At 48.0% G+C, this 18,960-nt stretch overlaps 1 protein-coding gene across 1 annotated transcript; it reads right to left on the bottom strand.

Moving 5' to 3' along the window:
- Nucleotides 1-13,743: 13,743 nt before the first annotated feature.
- RPS4X (ribosomal protein S4 X-linked) lies at nt 13,744-18,736 on the bottom strand. The gene is made up of 7 exons (XM_062183855.1): nt 18,718-18,736; nt 17,844-17,921; nt 17,374-17,554; nt 16,898-16,995; nt 15,261-15,432; nt 14,625-14,782; nt 13,744-13,910 (listed from the first exon to the last, which is right to left on the bottom strand). Exons 1-7 carry the CDS (start codon nt 18,718-18,720, stop codon nt 13,809-13,811), a joined length of 792 nt encoding a protein of 263 aa, XP_062039839.1. The 5' UTR covers nt 18,721-18,736; the 3' UTR covers nt 13,744-13,808.
- Nucleotides 18,737-18,960: the final 224 nt, after the last annotated feature.

Genomic DNA, 18,960 nt, shown 5'->3' with positions numbered 1-18,960 from the left:
CAGACATACACACACTGATCATAAACACGTGACACCCAATCTGGAGGTTCTCCAAAAGACCTGGAGAGCTATCTTTGCATTCTGGCCTGAATCATCCAGGCCCAAGGCCTGCCACCAGGGGCCCCTTAGTCCCTTACTCCTTACACAAAGGCATGAGTCTGCCTTAGATGGAACCTTTAGGCCCATGCTGAGGAATCCCACTTCCAGAATCACAAAAAGCCAGCCGCTCAACCAGAACCTCATGGGAGGCTCAGGCATTAAACTGCTTGGGTCCCCATTCTGCCCTATTTCTACTAGTTATGTGAATCTGCACCAGATTCTTGACCTCTCTGAACTTATTTTCCACCTCTACAAAGAAGGGTGTAAATGATAACCCTTTTTTCAGGGCTGGCACTGTGGTGTAGTAGGTTAAGCCATTGCCTGAGATACTGGCATCCCATATGGGTATGAGTTCAAGACCCAGCTACTGCACTTTTGATCCAGTTCCCTGTTAATGCACCTTGGGAAGGCTGCAGAAGATGGCCCAAATCCTGGGGCCCCTGCACTCATGTAGGAGACTTGGTTGAAGCTCCTGGCTCCTGGCTTCAGCCTGGCCCAGCCCTAGCCATGGGGCCATCTGGGGAATGAACCAGTGGATGGAAGATGTTTCTCTCTCTCTCTCTATAACTGAATATCAAATAAATAAATGTTTTCTTAGCTTTATTTATTTATATGGAAGGCAGAGATACAGAGAGGCAGAGGCAGAGAGAGAGAGAGAGAGAGAGAGAGAGAGAGAGGTCTTCCATCCACTGGTTCATTCCCCAAATAGCTGCAATAGCTGGAGCTGTGCTGATCTGAAGCCAGGAGCCAGGAACCTCTTCCAGGTCCCCCATGCAGGTATAGGGGCCCAAGGACTTGAGCCATCTTCTACTGCTTTCCCAGGCCATAGCAGAGAGCTGGATCAGAAGTGGAGCAGCTAGGACTCAAACTGGCACCCATACGGGATGCTGGCACTGCAGGCTGTGGCTTTACCCATTGCGACACAGTGCCGGCCCCTAAATAAATATTTTTAAAATGATACTCCCTTCAAAGGTTTGATGCAAAGCTCAAATGGGATTATCTGAGACTAAGACTCAGGGACTCTAAGAATTGGAAAAAATAAGGATTTTAGCTTGTCCCCACACCTCGTACTTAATGCATCGTGACCATTATGAGATTCAAAGCAAAAATTATACCAAAATGTAAAAATGGTCTAACCAGGCTGACGGCATGGCTCACAAAGCTAATCCTCTGCCTGCAGCGCCGGCACCCTGGGTTCTAGTCCCGGTTGGGGCGCTGGATTCTGTCCCGGTTGATTCTCTTCCAGTCCAGCTCTCTGCTGTGGCCCAGGAGTGCAGTGGAAGATGGCCCAAGTCCTTGGGCCCTGCATCTGCTTGGGAGACCAGGAGAAGCACCTGGCTCCTGGCTTCGGATTGGCACAGGCGCCGGCCGTAGCCTGGGGGGTGAACCAATGGAAGGAAGACCTTTCTCTCTGTCTCTCTCTGTCTCTCTGTCTCTCTCTCTCTCACTAACTCTGCCTGTCAAAAAAAAAATGGTCTAACCAAATCCAACCAAGTTCTGGTTTTGCCTGGGATGACTACTTTGGTGGCATTCTTTGAAATGATCAATTATTATATGATTTTCCAAAACACTTTTGTTGTTGTGCCTACATTATGAATGCCCTAGCATTTTTGTACAGCAATCAGGCCCTAGAAAATATGGATTTGGAAGCTGTAGTGGGCCAGACACTGCTATTTGCCAGGAACAACTAACACTCATTACAGTTTGCTACCTGCCAGCAAATGTTCTAATTCATGTTATCTTCACAGCGAACCCCATGAATTTGGCACAATTATCCCCTTTTACAGATGGGGAAGCTAAGAACCAGGTGAGTAAATTGACCTGCTCAGTGCCACAGCTAGTGAATGCTGGTGGAAGTTCGGAACACAGGCAGTGTTGCTGCAGAGGTCATATGCTTAACAGGTATGCTTCAGTATTGGATGGGAATTGGTTCCAGGACCCCCCTGCAGATACCAAAATCCACAGATGCTCAAGTCTCTTATATAAAATGATGTGGTATATGAGTACTTCAAGACATTCACAGAGAAATGGAAATAAAAGATGAATTTATTTTGGTGCAAAAAAATCGAAAACCATATATACAAGGAGTCTTACAAAAGCTCACACCTAGCATTGGGTACTTGGTGCAGCAGTTAAGATGCCTACTTGGGGCACCTGCATCCAACATTGGAGCACCTGGTTTTGAGTCCTATCTCTGCTTCTGAGTCTAGCTTCATGCTAAGGCACACCCTAGGAGGCAGCAGGTGACAGCTCAAGTGATTGAGTTCCTGCCACCCACATGGGAGGCCTGGATTGAAGTCCCAGCTCCTGCCTTCTGCCTGTCCCAGCCTTGGTTGTTGTGGGCATTTGGGGAGTGAACCAGTGGATAGAGCCCTCTGCTCTTCAAATAAAAATAAACAAATATGGTGCTGGCACCCCAGGTTCTAGTCCCGGTTGGGGCGCCAGATTCTGTCCCAGTTGCTCCTCTTCCAGTCCAGCTCTCTGCTGTGGCCCAAGAAGGCAGTGGAGGATGGCCCAAGTCCTTGGGCCCTGCACCCACATGGGAGACCAGGAGAAAGCACCTGGCTCCTGGTTTCAGATCGGCACAGCGTACCGGCCATGGTGGCCATTTTGGGAGTGAGCCAATGGAAGGAAGACCTTTCTCTCTGTCTCTGTCTGTCTGTCTGTCTCTCTCTCTCTCTGTCTAACTCTGCCTGTCAAAAAATAAATAAATAATGAAAATTTATTTAAAAATAAAAAAGTTTTGTTGAAATGTATACTATCAAAAAACTATGCATTGACTTCAATATTTTTGTGCCAAAATAAACATCCTTTAATTTTATTTTCCCATGAACTTTTTGAAATTCCCTTGTATGGGCGTATAGCCTATGTATGCCCTCCCATATAATTTAAATCATCTCTAATTACCTATATCTAATACAATGTACATGCTATGTGAGAAGTTGCTATATGTACTGTTTAAGGAATAATGACAAGAAAAAAGTTTGCTGGCCAGCACTGTGGCCCAGTGGGTTAAGCTGTTGCCTGTGATGTGGCTACCCATACTGGAGTGCCATACTGCTCCCATCCAGCTCCCTACTAATGTGCCTGGGAAGGCAACAGAGGATGGCCCAAGTACTTGGGTTCCTGTCATCCACATGGGAGACCCAGATGGAGTTCCAGGCTCCTGGCTTCAATCTGGTCCAGTCCTGGCTGTTGTGGCCATTTGGGGAGTTAACCAGTAGATTGAAGACCTCTGTGTCTCTTGCTTTCTCTCCCTGTCAAATAAGTAAGTACATTCTTAAAAAAGGAAAAAAGTCTCTACATATGGAGTACATATACATTTTTTTTCTTATAGTTTTTTCCAATAGTTGTTCTGTCATTGGCTAAATCCACAGATACAGAGAACTGACTGGAATGTCTCTTCAAATGGTTAGAACAAACCTTAAAAAAAGAAATATTTTATTTATTTGAAAGGCAGAGTTATTGGGGGGGGGGAGAGAAAAAGAGAGAGAGAGAGAGAGAGAGAGAGAGAGGTCTTCCATCTGCTTGTTCACTCCCCAAATGGCCACAACAGCCAGGGCTAGGTCAGGCTGAAGCTGGAAGCTAGGAGCTTCTTTTGGGTCTCCCATGTGAGTGCATGGCCCCAAGCACTTGGGCCAGCCTCTGCTGATTTCCCAGGCACATTAGCAGAAAGTTGGATTGGAAGTGGAGCAGCCGGGACTCTAACTGGTTCCCATATTGGATGCAGGCATTGTAGTCATCAGCTTAACCCACTGCACTACAACACTGGTTCAGAATCAAACTTTTGTCACACATGTGAGACAATTGTATTGCAACGGGATTGACATGAGTTTAGAGAGTGGGATTGGTTGTTGGGTAGTCCTACCATGGCTGGAGACACAGCCCCAAACCCTTATCGTTGCTGTAAGATATAGGCTTCAAATCTCAACTCTTTCTGGGAGCAGCCAGCTACTTTCCCCTAGCAGTATCAATCAGCAGGCCCATAACATCTCCATTGGAGAACTTTTTCAATCTGCTGTCCTTCAAATGGAGGTGTGCATTGGACTATCTTCAGTCATTGCCTTTCGCACTCGGCACACCTGGGCCACATCAGCCCTCTGGGACTGGAGTTACCTTCTTTATCTTGATGCTCAGACCACTCCTCTGAGCTCCAGAACAATCTTTCCTATTGCTTTCCAGGCCCCTCATCCTTTAGTGTCTCTCCTGGACCTCTCACTCCTCCTGCAGTGTGAACTTGATGGGTATCTTCTTCCCTCAGAATCTCCTCCTCTTTCCATTTTCCTCTTCCCCAAGAATCGATCTGACATTTATCCATTTGCTTAAGCCAGAACCATGGGAGTCATCCTCATGTTTTCCTTGTCCTCACTCCCCACACCACATCTGCTATGCTTTATTTTTTTAAAAAAGATTTATTTATTTATTTGAAAGTCAGAGTTACACAGAGAGGGAAGGAGAGGCAAAGAGAGAGAGAGAGAGAGAGGTTATCCATCCACTGGTTCTCTCCCCAATTGGCCGCAACGGCCAGAGCTGTGCCGATCTGAAGCCAGGAGCTTCTTCCAGGTCTCCCATATAGGTGCAGGAACCCAGGGATTTGGGCCATCTTCCATTGCTTTTCCAGGCCATAGCAGAGAGCTGGATCGGAAGTGAAGCAGCCAGGACTCAAACTGGTGCCCACATGGGATGCTGGAACTGCAGGCGGCAGTTTTACCCGCTACTCCACAGTGCCGGCCCCCTGCTATTCTTTAAATATTTGCTTCCCAAAATTCAGGGATTTGGTCTTATACTAACAGAGTTTGGGGAGGAGATTAATTATAGTGTCTGGAGATGTGGCGTTAGGAAATGATTGGATTGGGTCTTTAGAGTAGCGCCTCCATGATTAAATCCCGATGGCTTTGTAGGAAACCACGTGGACGTAGGCAGATATGCTCCCTCTCTTTTGCCATGTGATGCCCTGTGCCATATTTTTACTCTACCATCAAGAACACATCACCAGAAGCTGAACTAATGGAGTTTGCCCAGTACTGGGCTTTGAACCTCCAGAACTGTGAGCAAAAATGAACCTCCTTTGTTTACAAAGTTAGCCTGCCTCAGGTATTTTGTTACAGTGATGAACAGCTAATACACCATTAGCCACAAAGACCTGTCAATTTTACTGCCATGTGTCCCATGAATCTATTCCCTTCTCCCCATATCCACCAAATACCTCCCTAGTCCAAGCCACCACCCTCTGAGAGATAACACAAAAAGCAGATGCTTTCTGCTGCTCTCCTTGCCTGCCTATATTCTCCTGTTCCAGTGCAACCTCCTCCTAGCAACCAGGGGAAGCTGTTTTATTTATTTATTTATTTATTTATTTATTTATTTATTTATGAGAGAGAGAGAGAGAATCTCCCCATCTATTGGTTCACTCCCCAAATATCCAAAATAGCTGGGGCTGAACCAGGCTGAGAATTCCATCCGGTCTCAATATGGGTGGTAGAGACCCAACTACTTGAGTCATCATTAGTGTCTCCCAGGTTGCACGGTGGCAGAGAGCTGGAATTAGGAGTGGGGCTGGGACTTGAACCTAGGCATTCCAATATGTCAAGAAGTGTCTTTTTTCCTTTCTTTTTATTTGACAGGTAGAGCTATAGACAGAGAGAGAGAGAGAGAGAGAGAGAGAGAGAGAGAGAGAAAGGTCTTCCTTCCGTTGGTTCAGCCCCCAAATGGCTGCCACAGCTGGCGCTGTGCCGATCCAAAGCCAAGAGCCAGGTGCCTCCTCCTGGTCTCCCACGTGGGTGCAGGGGTCCAAGGACTTGGGCCATCCTCCACTGCCTTCCCGGGCCACAGCAGAGAGCTGGACTGGAAGAGAAGCAACCGGGACTAGAACCCAGCACCCATATGGGATGCCGGCGCCACAGGCAGAGGATTAACCAAGTGAGCCACAGTGCTGGCCCCAAGGAGTGTCTTAATCACTGTACCAAATACCTGTCCCAAGAGGAAACTTTTTAAAAGAAAACCTGAGTTTCAACTCTCTTGCCAAAACTCTTTGATGACTTTATTTCTCTTAGCATGAAGTCCAAATTCCTGTATGCATGTGATGAGGCACTGAGCTGTTAGAGAAACCCTTTCACAGAATGGGTTCTGGAGTCCATATAGACCTTGATTCTGATGCCAGGCCAGCCACTTAATAGCCAATGTGGCTCACAGTGTGCTTCTTCGCCACTTTCTCATGTGTATAGTGGGATAATAACAGACTCCCTGGTAGGCTTGTCATGATGGTGAGGGAGAGAGGGAGCATGGCACATGGAGCTCAGTGCCTTGAACATATGCACTTTAATCATTTGCTTCCAGCTAAATCTGGTTATTAGCATGTTTTCAAGACCAGTAATAGAAATTAGTGTTGGTTTAATGAACTAAGGAGTCACAATTGTGATGAATAATAGGATGGGTCATGTTATATTATGTTATAATTGTTTACTATGAGGTTGTGATATTAATTTGGGTTTGTGATTCTCTAGTCTCACTTTTTGAAAAAGATTTATTTATTAATTTGAAAGAGTTACACACAGAGAGAAAGAGGTAGAGTGTGTGTGTATGTTGTGTGTGTGTGTGTGTGTGTGAGAGAGAGAGAGAGAGAGAGAGAGAGAAAAGTCTTCCATCCACTGGTTCACTCCTCAATTGGCTGCAACGGCTGGAGCTAAGCCGATCCGAAGCCAGGAGTCTCCTCCGGTTCTTCCATCTGAGTGCAGGGGCTGAAAGACCTGGGCCATCCTCCACCGCTTTCCCAGGCCATAGCAGAGAGCCAGATCGGAAGCAGAGCAGCCAGGACTCGAACTGGCACCTGCATAGGATGCTGGCACTACAGGCAGCAGCCTCACCCAATACACCACAGCGCCAGCCCCTAGTTTCACTTCTTACAAGGCCCTCCCTCTTCCTTGCCTGCACTTGCCATACTCTCACCACAAGGCTGTCTCACTTTCTGCTCTCACCACCTGGAAAGTCCTTTTTCTTTTCATCCTCTGATTCTTCCAGGCCTTTTGAGTCTTCCTAAGCCCTTTCAGGTGTTGGCTTAGGCACTCATTCCTCTACGAAGCCTGCCCAGCCCCCCCACCCCCCCCAGCCCTGTGCAGATGGCTGTTCCCTGGGCCCCCAGAACACCCTGTGCTTTCCTTCTCAGAGCATCTATCAACCATATTTGCAGTTATTTACTCTTCAGGCTGCCGGAAGCAGGTCATCAGTTTGAGGAGTCCTGTGTCTCGTTCACTACTCTGTCCAAAGCTCTTAGCACTTTTTTGGGCACATCGCTTTTGTTCAATGTATGTGGAATGGGGCCAGTGTTGTGGCGCCAATTGGGTTAAGCCGTGGTTTGCAACTTCAGCATCCCATATGAGTACCTGTTTGGAGTCCTGGCTGCTCAATTTCCCATCCAGCTCCCTGCTAACGTGCCTAGGAAAGCAGCAGAAGATGGCCCAAGTACTTGGGCCACTGCCACCCATGTGTGAGACCCAGATGGAGTTTCTGGCTCCTGGCTTCAGCCTGGCCCAGCCCCCGCCCCCCACTCTCCTGAGTAGGGCTTTGTTTGGCTCTTAATAGGTGGGGCAAGCTGGGAATGAAGCCAATGGCCAGGCCAGCCTTGGTGGAAGCCCTGGGGTGGGGAAAGCTGCAGGAGGAGGTTACCTGGGTACAGAGGATCTGTGATGGAGAGGAAGTCAGATGCAAGGAAAGGGGCTTCAAGAAGGAGGTGTGAGGGTGTGAGAGGCCAACCTCCTACTCTGCAGCTCTGCCTTAGCCCAGAGGACCTTGGAAAACTTCCGAGTTACAGGATGAAGCTGGTGGTAACTACGTCACACAAAAATCTCTTCCCCTCCCCTCCCCTCCCTTCTCTGTAGCTGTGCCTTTCAAATAAATAAAACGAATCATTTCAAAACCCGGAAAAAACAAATGCTGAAGGAACCACAGATTGACTGGTCAGCAGTCCGCACCTCCCCTCAACCTGCTTCCCTTCAGAGGGGCCCAGCCACCCGCTTCGAAACCCAAACCTCTTCAACGCTAAAAGCTGCTCAGTGAGCACAGAATCCGATTGAACAAAAGTGTGTGGGTTGACTACCTGGTGACAGAACTTTCTGTGCCTGCCCTGCGAGTGCTTCTGCCCTCGAGTTCATGAGCCTCTCACCCACTGTGGGCTTAGCGAAGGTGTGGGCATCCTTCGTCATCGGTAAAATGGCACATCAGCCCCACTTTGCCGGGTCGTCATCGTGGAGTCTCAACACGGAAGTGATGTAAATTGCAAAGGGCTGCTCGGGGGCACTTAATGATGATCAGACACAGACAACGTGGTGCTCTTGGGCTCAACTCTTCCCGTAACCCCATGCAGACAATGCTCTCCTGTTTGTCCAGCATTATCTCTAGCAATCAGGTTACAATTGATTGTCAGTCTCACTTCCTTTCTGTTTGGCAGATTCCCAGCCTGCAGCAGCATGCTGGTCACCATAGAGACCTGAGAAGCACTCTTGTTCCACTGGTATCATATTTCCAAACCAACCCTCAAAGTGGATTACTTTGCAGAGGGCTGACCTCATCTATTCAATGTTGATTATATTAGTTCCAATTTCAGAATGTGACATTTTCCAACTTGGTTTCCTTAGGCATAAGCAAAAACTATGGATTTTTGTTTTTTTGTTTGCAGAAGAAGAGAGGAAGTACAAAGTGTGCTTGGGGAACAGTGAGGAAATCAGACAGAGGGGAGGGTTTGAGGGGAACTGCCGGCTACACCTCTCATTCGTTCGTTACATTTATTCAGCAACCACAGTGTGCTAGGGAGTGGGCTAGGTTCTGGGATAGAGTGATGATCAATATCAGCCTTAGAGCCCTCATATTCTCTAGGGAGGAAGACAGACAATTAAATAGATACTTTTAACTCTGCCTGTCCAAAAAAAAAAAAATAGATACTTTTAATACAGTGTGGCAAATTCTAGGATGGGAGAACAGGAGAACAATGTAGGCAGGCCTCTCACCTTCCCAGAGCCAGCCACTTATCAGCGGAGATCAAAGAATCTGTGAGAGTCAGCCGGAAAATGAGTCATGGGAGAGGACAAGCACAGGGAGCAGAGTGAAAAAAAAATGTTCCTGGGAGAAAAAGTAGCATCCAAAGAATCTGCAAGGAGGAGGGAACAGAGGGAATTTGAGGGCCTGAAAGAAAATCAGGGCCTATTGGAATAGAAGCACCACGAGGAAGGAAAAGCACAGCTTCTGTTTAGGACACAGTGAGCTTGAGGTGTCTGGGGCTCCTCCAGGAGAGTGGCAGGTGAATGTGTGGATCTGATGTTCGCGAAGTCGTGAGAGTGAACAGGGACTTGGGGACTGGCCGCTACTGTGCTGTCCTTCTATGGAGGAAACAGCTTAGGACCACACTAGGGAAGGCTTGCAAGGACAGTCCAAGGAGCCTGGACTTGATTCTACAGCCAGTGTGTTTGACCAAGAGGTTTTGAAGGGAAAGTAACAGTTGAAGCTGAGCTCTAGGGATCAGGCAGGTTGGGAGCAGAGGAAGTAGCCCAAGCCAGAGATTGCCAAGGGGATGGACAAGGAGGCCATGGGAGGGAAACTAATGCAGCACCCTCAATAGTACCAAGGCAGCCAGCCTTCTGGGTCTACTAACAAGACATACGGTGGTGTGCTGGAACTGGCTCATATACCAGCTCATGAGAGGCAATTATTAAATTTTCAGGAATATTTTGAGCCACTTGTTAAAAATTTAAAAATGTATCAATATTAAAAACATTTAAAATTTTAATATATATACTTATAATAATATTATAAATACAAAGCTAATAAACACAAAAACCTCATCACTTTTTTTTAAAGATTTATTTATTCATTTATTTGAAGGTCAGAGTTACACATAGAGAGAGAGAGAGAGAGAGAGAGAGGTCTTTCTTCCGATGGTTCACTGCCCAGTTGGCCACAACGGCCGGAGCTGGGCCGATCCGAAGCCAGGAGCCAGGAGCTTCTTCTGGGTCTCCCACACGGGTGCAGGGGCCCAAGGACTTGGATCATCTTCTACTGCTTTAGGCCACAGCAGAGAGCTGGATTGGAAGTGGAACAGCCAGGACTTGAACCAGCGCCCATATGGGATGCTAGCACTGCAGGCGGCAGCTTTATCTGCTGTGCCACAGCACCAGCCCCACTCATCACTTTCTAATTATTTCCCTACATTTTATTAGCATCTGTGTTCCCATGTTTATTTATGCTGCTTGTATCTGTGCTATAGAAATGCTGTCTAAGAGCGTGTTGTGTGGGCAAGCACTGTGGTGTAGCACGTACAGCTGCAGCTTGCAGTGTTGGCATCCCATATGGGTGCTGGTTCAAGTCCCAGCTGCTTCACTTCCAATCCAGCTCCCTGTTAATGAGCCTGGGAAAGCAGTAAGTAGAAGATGGCGCAAATGTTTGTGCCCTTGCACCTGCATGGGAGACCCAGAAGGTCCAGGCTCCCAGCACAGACGGGTTTAGCTCCGGCCATTGCGGTCATTTGAGGAGTGAACCAGCAGATGGAAGACCTCTGTTTTTTTCTGACTCGCTGTAACTCTGCTTCCCCAATAGATTGTTTTTTTAAAAAAAGTGTGCTATGTGCAGCTCTTCCAGACACCTTGCTCAGTGATATTCTGGTAGTTTGAAATCAGCCATGAAAACTGGCCAACATTACAAATCATGACTTGGCTCATTGTTCTGTTGATTGTTAAGGAAGCAATAAAGAATATGTTAAAAATGCAGTTTAGGGGGCCAGTGTTGTGGTGTGGCAGGTGGAGCTGCTGGCTCCCATATGGGTGCCGTTTCGGGTCCTGGCTGCTCCACTTCTGATCCAGCTCTCTGTTGCAGCCTGGGAAAGCAGTGGAAGATGACCCAGGTCCTTGGGCCCCTGCACCCGCATAGGAGACCCAGTGGTGGCTCCTGGCTTTGGGTCCTGGCTGCTCCACTTCTGATCCAGCTCTGTTGCAGCCTGGGAAAGCAGTGGAAGATGGCCCAGGTCCTTGGGCCCCTGCACCCGCATAGGAGACCCAGAGGTGGCTCCTGGCTTCGGGTCGGAGCGGCTCCAGCTGTTGCAGTTAACTGGGGAGTGGACTAGCGGATGGAAGACCTCTCTCTGCCTCTCCTTCACTCTTAATTCTTTCAAACAAACAAATAAATCTTTTTAAAAAACGCAGTTTAGGGCTCCTGATTCCAGCTTCCTGCTAAGTGGACCCTGGAAGGCAGTGATGACAGCTCAGGAAGCTAGGTTCCTGTCTCCCATATGGAAGACTTGGATTGAGTTCCCAGCTTGGGGCTTTGGCTTGGCCCAACCCTGGCCATCGCTGGTATGGGGGAGTGTACCAGTGAATGGGAACTCTTTCTGGCTCTCTGCTTCTCAAAAAAATTTCTTAAAGCAGATTAAGAGGTGGGTGTCTAGTGCAGTGGCTAAGATACCACTTGGGATGCTTACATCCCATGTTGGAGTGCCTGGGTTTGGGTCCTGGCTCCATTTCCTATTCCAGTTTTCTGTTAACATGTACCCTAAGGTCAATGGCTCAAGCATCTGTGTCCCTGCCACCCAGGTGGGAGACCCAGATTGAGTTCTAGGCTCCCGACTTTCGCCTAGCCCAGTCCTGGCTGTTTCAAGTGAGAGTGAACTAGCAGAAGGGTTTCTTTCTGCCTTTCAAATAAATATAAGCCGGCGCCACAGCTCACTAGGCTAATCCTCCACCTTGCGGCGCCGGCACACCGGGTTCTAGTCCCGGTTGCCCCTCTTCCAGGCCAGCTCTCTGCTGTGGCCCGGGAGTACAGTGGAGGATGGCCCAAGTGCTTGGGCCCTGCACCCGCATGGGAGACCAGGAGAAGCACCTGGCTCCTGGCTTTGGATCAGTGAGATGCGCCGGCTGCAGCGGCCATTGGAGGGTGAACCAACAGCAAAAAGGAAGACCTTTCTCTCTCTCTCTCTCACTGTCCATTCTGTCAAAAAAAAAATTAAAAAAAAAATATAAAGAACATTTAATGCAGATTAAACTTGGGAGTCTGTTGCCCTTAAAGCCATCTCATCACAAACAGTATAAAAATACTCTTGAGTATTCAGCAGAGGTCACTCATGTCACTGACAAGAGGGAAGTTCTGCCGTTTACACCTTTGTTGTTTCACTTTTGTGTTAATGTAAACAAAAGTATCAACCAACACTCCTGCCAGAACTGACACTCCTTTGTTGATTGCAACCATAACTATAGGTTGGCTGGATACAAGAGTTTGACAAAAGTTAATACAAGAATTCTGTGAGAATCGGCTGGCTATACTGAGTTCACTATTATTTGTAAGTTGTTATACATCCTTTAGATCAGTAAAACTTACAAGGTTATGTTCATACTTACACTTTCTTCCCCAGAGACCCAGTAAGCTAAACATTTCCCAGGACACCACTGATTACACATGTTCACCACTGTTAGAAAAGCTAAGAAAAGTGTGAGCAGTATCCTTTGGAAAACCCTGGGAATGAATGGAAAGTCTGTTGTCTCTTGGGAATATTCCTTTAAGATTTTGAGAGGTAGACTTACCTCTCAGATAAAATTTTTTAATTTATTTGACAGGTAGAGGTTTTACAGTGAGACAAAGGTCTTCCTCCCGTTGATTCACTCTCTAAATGGCCACAACGGCCGGAGCTGTGCCAATCTGAAGCCAGAAGTGCCTTCCTGGTCTCCCATGCAGGTGCAGAGGCCCAAGGACCTGGGCCATCCTCTACTGCCATCCCAGGCCACAGTAGACAGCTGGACTGGAAGAGGGGCAACCAGGACTAGAACCGGCACCCATATGGGATGCCAGCGCTGCAGGCGGAGGATTAACCTAGTGTGCCACAGCGCCGGACCCTGAAATAAAATCTTAAAAAACCTGCTGTGCCAACTCAGCTCAGGACTACAGCCAAACACAACACTCATGCAGTTGTAGGAGACAGCCTGTCTACCCACCACCATCTGAGAAACTGCTGCATGTCAAGAACCAACGCTGGGACTTTTCTACTTGCTTCTGATCCTTTTGATTTTGAAAAAAAAAATCAAATTGTTTCTATTATTTGTTCAGACTTAGAACAAAACTGCAAAGCAGCAAAGTACAGGTAAAGGGGTGCTGAGCAGGGTAGGGCCCTACAACCATGTTGCTGGCTAGAGGCCTTCCAGTCTCACCTGTCCCTCAAAGGCACCATCTTTTGACCTGACCTCTCAACAGAGCTGGTTATCTGCATGACAGCCTGTTTAGGGAGTGGCCCTGGGAGCCCCATTCTCAAGCCCTGGACAAGCATACTTTAGTCAGCAATGGGACAGGCAGAAAAGCCCCATGGTGCCAAATCTGGACCTAGGGGACCCCTGGGCATCCCAAGAAGTAGCCTAACCCGCTGTGGCACATAACCACTTCAGTGAACTGTACACGCAGATTGATCCTATAGGGTAGCTAAGTTCCCAATTCTCTCCAGTCCTTGGTTAGCTGCCATTCCATTCTCAAGTCTGGTATGTTCTACCCCCATCACTGCCTCTGCCCAGCCTGTAACACGTGGGAAGATCCAGACTGATGGCCTAAGCCCACCTGACTCAAACACTTTCCGTGTCCAAATAGCAGGAAACTCAAGTTTTAAAAAACAGACAACACAAGAGGTAATCAATTACACTGAATTGTCTTTAATAAGTACAAAGACTTCTCTAACATGCCACAAGGAGAGCATTTCACCCACTGCTCTGTTTGGCAGCCAGTCTCTTGTCTCTCTCTTCAGCAATGGTGAGGCGGATCCCCTTTCCTCGAGGAAGAGAAATCCATGGTTTGTTGCCCTGGAAGAGAAAACATGGAGTTTCAACTCTGCCATCCATCAATTCCATTAGTAGCATGGCATCTGTCATTTTATTTCACAGAACCAAAATCAAAGAATTTGCCAGTCAGTCATAAGATTCAGGCATTTATCAGAAACAGCTTGGATTACTGGGGTCAACCTATTAAACTTGCTGCCCAGAGGGAGATGCAAATAACACCCTTAGAAGTGTACTGTGGGGGCCGGCCTTGTGGCACAGTAGGTAAAGCTGCTGCCTGCAGTGCCAGCATCCCATATGGGGGACCAGTTCAAGTTCAGGCTGCCCTACTTCCAATCCAGCTCTCTGCTATGGCCTGGGAAAGCAGTGGAGGATGGCCCAAGTCCTTGGGCCCCTACACCTGCATGGGAGACCCGGAAGAAGCTCCTGGCTCCGGATAAGCACAGCTCCAGCCATTGTGGTCAATTGGGGAGTGAACCAGCAGATGGAAGACCCCCCTCCCCCCCCGCCTCTCCTATCTCTGTGTAACTGACCTTAAATAAAGCAAATCTTTAAAAAAATTGTTTTGTTTTGTTCCCCGCTCCTCACTGAAAAAGCCCAGCCCTCTGTGATCCCTATTCCTTAAAAGTCTCCATGCTAGGTAGGTTCAGGCGAGTCAACCAGGAGCCCAGGTGCTACACTCCCAACTGTCTCTGCATTTACATTTCCCCAGAAACCAGAGGAAAAAAATCCACTTACTTTGCCAATAACGAAAATGTTGGAGAGCCGAGTGGCAAAGCTGTTGCCATTCGCATCTTTCACATGCACCACATCAAAAGAGCCAGGATGTCTCTCCCTGTTGGTGATCACACCAATTCTTCCCAGATTGGCACCTCCAGTCACCATGCACAAGTTACCTAGGCAAAAGGAAATCTGCTTCAAACAAGGAACTCAATGTTAAGTTTCTGTCCCCCCAGTTGGCTTTACTCCTATGGCTGTTATCGAACTTAGGTTTCTCAGGCTCTCTTTTTGCATCTGCCGTGTGAGGGCCTTTGTGTCAAGTTCCTACCACCTCTTGCCTGGACTACTGTTCCTCCAAAGTACAATTTTCCACTAGTGTCACTGACAGATTTCAAGGAATGATGGCAGCAGCACTGCCAAGGACTACATCACAACCAAGATGGTTCACTTTGTGGTCAGGCTTTCCTGCCCAGGCTTCAAGCCATTTCCACTCAGAGGGGAGCTTCTGAGACATGAAAAATACATGCTTTTTATCTGATCTCATCTCAGCCACCCAGAATATTCTAAGTATTTGGGCCTCTGAAAGCAAAGGTGGTGTATAAACCTGGGGGATAGAGCAGACTTAAAAAACCAGGTAGCACAAAGGACACTTACCAGTATCAAACTTGATGAAATCAGTAATCTTGCCAGTCTCCAGGTCAATCTGAATGGTGTCATTCACCTTGATGAGGGGATCAGGATAGCGAATGGTACGAGCATCATGGGTCACCAGATGAGGGATTCCTTTTGTGCCCACGAAGATCTTTCTCACTTTGCACAACTTGTACTGGAGACACACAAAGGCGAGCCACATTTAGTCCAGCTCACACATGCAGTATGCTCTAGTCATTGGCTTTTTTTTTTTTTTTTGGACAGGCAGAGTGAACAGTGAGAGACAGAAAGGTCTTCCTTTTCCGTTGGTTCACCCCCCAATGGCTGCTACAGCCGGCGCACCACGCTGATCTGAAGCCAGGAGCCAGGTGCTTCTCCTGGTCTCCCTTGCGGGTGCAGGGCCCAAGGACTTGGGCCATCCTCCACTGCACCCCCGGGGCCACAGCAGAGAACTGGCCTGGAAGAGGGGCAACCGGGACAGAATCCGGCGCCTCGACCAGGACTAGAACCTGGTGTGCTGGTGCCACAGGCAGAGGATTAGCCTAGTGAGCCGTGGCGCCGGCCTAGTCATTGGCTTTAAAATGCAGTTGGCAGCTTAACGCAACAATCCTACACAGGACTCAAGTTCCCCGAACTGCTGCAGAATTAACTGTGGCCCCGACTTTTCTTTCCACCCATCACAATGTCACACACTGTAGTCTCCCTAACATTTTCCTCCCAGCACTGACATGACCTGAGCAAAGTCCAAGGCATTGAAGGGCCCCACATCTGGCCTACCAGGGACACTAAAACTCCTGAGCTGATCTAATGACCACCACCACTGTCCTTCAATATAATCCTACTCTTTCCTCAGGCTCTCCTAAATCTCAAGGGCACCGGCAATTCTTTCCTCTGACTCACGCATCCTTTCCTAACTGGTCTCTTATCTTCAACTCAGTTTGGTCTTACAAATAGCAACTGTATTGTCTGTTCATCTTATCAGCAAATACCTCACAAACTATTTTCATTTTGTTTTTTCAGATATCCTTAAAGTAAATCAAATCACCACATATTACACTGGACATGCCCTCCAGCCTGCACAAGTAGGAGCATCGTACAATCGAATTAACCTTCATTTACAGCCAATAATCCCAGAAGCCCTAAACTTTTGTGAAAACCATTTGCAGCAAACCAGATTTAAAAAGGATCAAAGACTAATCTTCTTTGAGTTATCTCAAACTAGTGCCTCAAGTATCAGTCTCCTCCAACAGCTTTACTTCCCCAAGGTAAAGTTAGAGCTACAAAGGACATGGCAAAGGGCCAACAGGACTGCATCAGCCTGTTTCTCTGGTCCCCTACCCTTGAAGGACCCAACGAGTTGCTAGAAATCGCTCTTTGCCTCTAAAAAGCTAATCGGAAACTTGCAATTCAGCTGGAATTCATGCTTATCAAAGAAAAACAATGTTAAGGAAGTTAATCTCAAATGGGAGCTAATTTTCAAATATCCAGCAACACACTGCAACAGCTACCAGCAAGATTTTTAACAGCATGACTCAAATCTGCACACACCATAGAACCATAATATATCTCCAGCCATGGAGTGTTAACTTAGAACCAAATAATTTAACAGGCTGAAGACCCAGCCTGCTTGGAACACTCACCTTGGCTTCCTCAGGTGTAATACGATGAACAGCAAAGCGACCCTTGGTATCATAGATCAGACGGAAATTCTCCCCAGTCTTGTCAATGCTGATGACATCTGATATCAAACAGTAACTAAGGTTACTATAGTGACCCCCAACTACTCCATGCTGAGGGAGAACCCCTACAAGACACCCCAATTGCTTATCATCTCAAAACACCAGTAAGGATTTGGTATTTCGAAAGTGACTCGTGATTTGTGGCCAAACAGCACTGAAGTAAAAACTATTTACAGTACTCCCAAATCCCTACTTTCTCAGATCAATCTGCAAAAGAACACTGCCCTAACCTAACCTTCACACATCACTTTGTGTAGGCTTCCAGGCAAGCCTGGAAACCAGAAAAGCCCCCCACCATTCAATACAGCCAACGTTTTGGAGATGGAGATAAATAATCAAAGGGAGCCAGGGTCAAATGCCTGCTACTAACCACTTACCCATAAAACCAGCAGGGTAGGTTATATCAGTTCGGACTTTGCCATCAATCTTAATGAACCGCTGCATGCAGATTTTCTTTACTTCGTCCCCTGTCAGTGCATACTTAAGCCTGTTCCTTAAGAAGATGATGAGAGGGAGACATTCTCTCAACTTGTGGGGACCAGTGGATGGCCGAGGAGCCTGTAAAATTGCAAACGATGGTTTTTACGTTGGGAGTTACCGAAGCACCAAAATCCACCACCCGTCCCGAGCTCACTTCACTTCATACACGAAGACTAGTGTGGCCACGTGGAATAAAACAAGCACAGAAATATTCAAGAGGTGGGATAACGCTAGAAAAATCAAGGCCCTTCAACCCCAGAATAGATACCTACCCCCTCTGCTCCCCGGAAAACTCGGGGGGGGGGAGGGGAATCAGGGACACCCCACACATAACTGGCAGCATAAAACGTGTCCCCTAGATACTTACAAACACACCAGTCAACTTATCCAGCATCCAATGCTTTGGAGCTGCTACTCGCTTCAGATGCTTCTTGGGACCACGAGCCTGAAAGAGAAGTTCGGATCCCAGTGCTGTTACATATGCTCTCATTAGTAACAGTTCCTATTATCCACACTGGTCATTAACAGCAAGCAGCCTTCTCACTGCGGAGGTTTACTGAGCACTCTGCGAACCATCTTCTTGTTACTGCCTAAGTGTGTTTAGAGGTTGGTTACCTTGCATTGCCACCAGGCAGATGAAAAGGTTAGGAATCGAGGCAGACAGCTGCAGCACACCGAGAGAAAAGGGCCTAGAACCCCTTCTATGCGTCTATCCGTTTACCACCTGGTAGCTTTCACAATTAGCACCAACTTGGTTTTAGCGTGTTCAACACCAATCTAACCTCAAGACAACCACGTGTGCCGATTCTTCCTCGGACACTAAAGCCAATGGTTAGCATCAGGTCTTGCTTACAAAAGCGGAAGGAAATCTTTTTAACGCTGCGTGTAGATTCTCACGTAGGCTGTGCCAAAAAGGACTAAGGAGAAAACCCTTCCCTGTCAAGCACACACAGCTCCCCAGCCCACCCCGGGCTCGCCGCCTACGCCCCAGCCCAAAACGAAAGCTGCTTCTCCCGGCATTTGGAGGATGCGTGGCCGGACCAAAGACCGAGGCCTTCCAGCCCCAACCCTGGGCTGGCCTTCGCCCTCGTCCTCGAGACCGTTCCAACCAGCTCAGGAGGCCACACTCTTTTAATCTCTACCAGGCCACTCACTACAGGAGCCCCGAGTCCCCGGAGAGCCCCGACCCAGAGAGGATGGAAACCGATGCATCCCAGGAGCTCGAGAAGTCCCAACCTTACCATGGCTGCGCTACGAACGGAAAGAGGGCCGCTTTCTTCCGGTAGGCGAAGAAATTAGGCTCAGAGGCTGCGCGCGCCGGAGCCTCGGAAGCCCCGCCCACTACAGCCCTTTTCTTGCGAGCCTCGGCTCCATCTTGCCACCTACTGGTGGGAGGTCAGAGGTCCTGAGCTGGGAAACTGTGGCCCAAAGACAGCAATTCGTCCCTCCCCTTTTCCCGCCCTCGCTCCTCCCACAATCTCTGA

The sequence above is a fragment of the Lepus europaeus genome, chromosome X (genome assembly GCF_033115175.1).
Source record: "Lepus europaeus isolate LE1 chromosome X, mLepTim1.pri, whole genome shotgun sequence".
In the NCBI taxonomy this organism is placed as follows: domain Eukaryota; kingdom Metazoa; phylum Chordata; class Mammalia; order Lagomorpha; family Leporidae; genus Lepus; species Lepus europaeus.
Note: the sequence above shows the minus strand (reverse complement) of the source record. Positions and strands in the feature narration are given on the sequence as shown.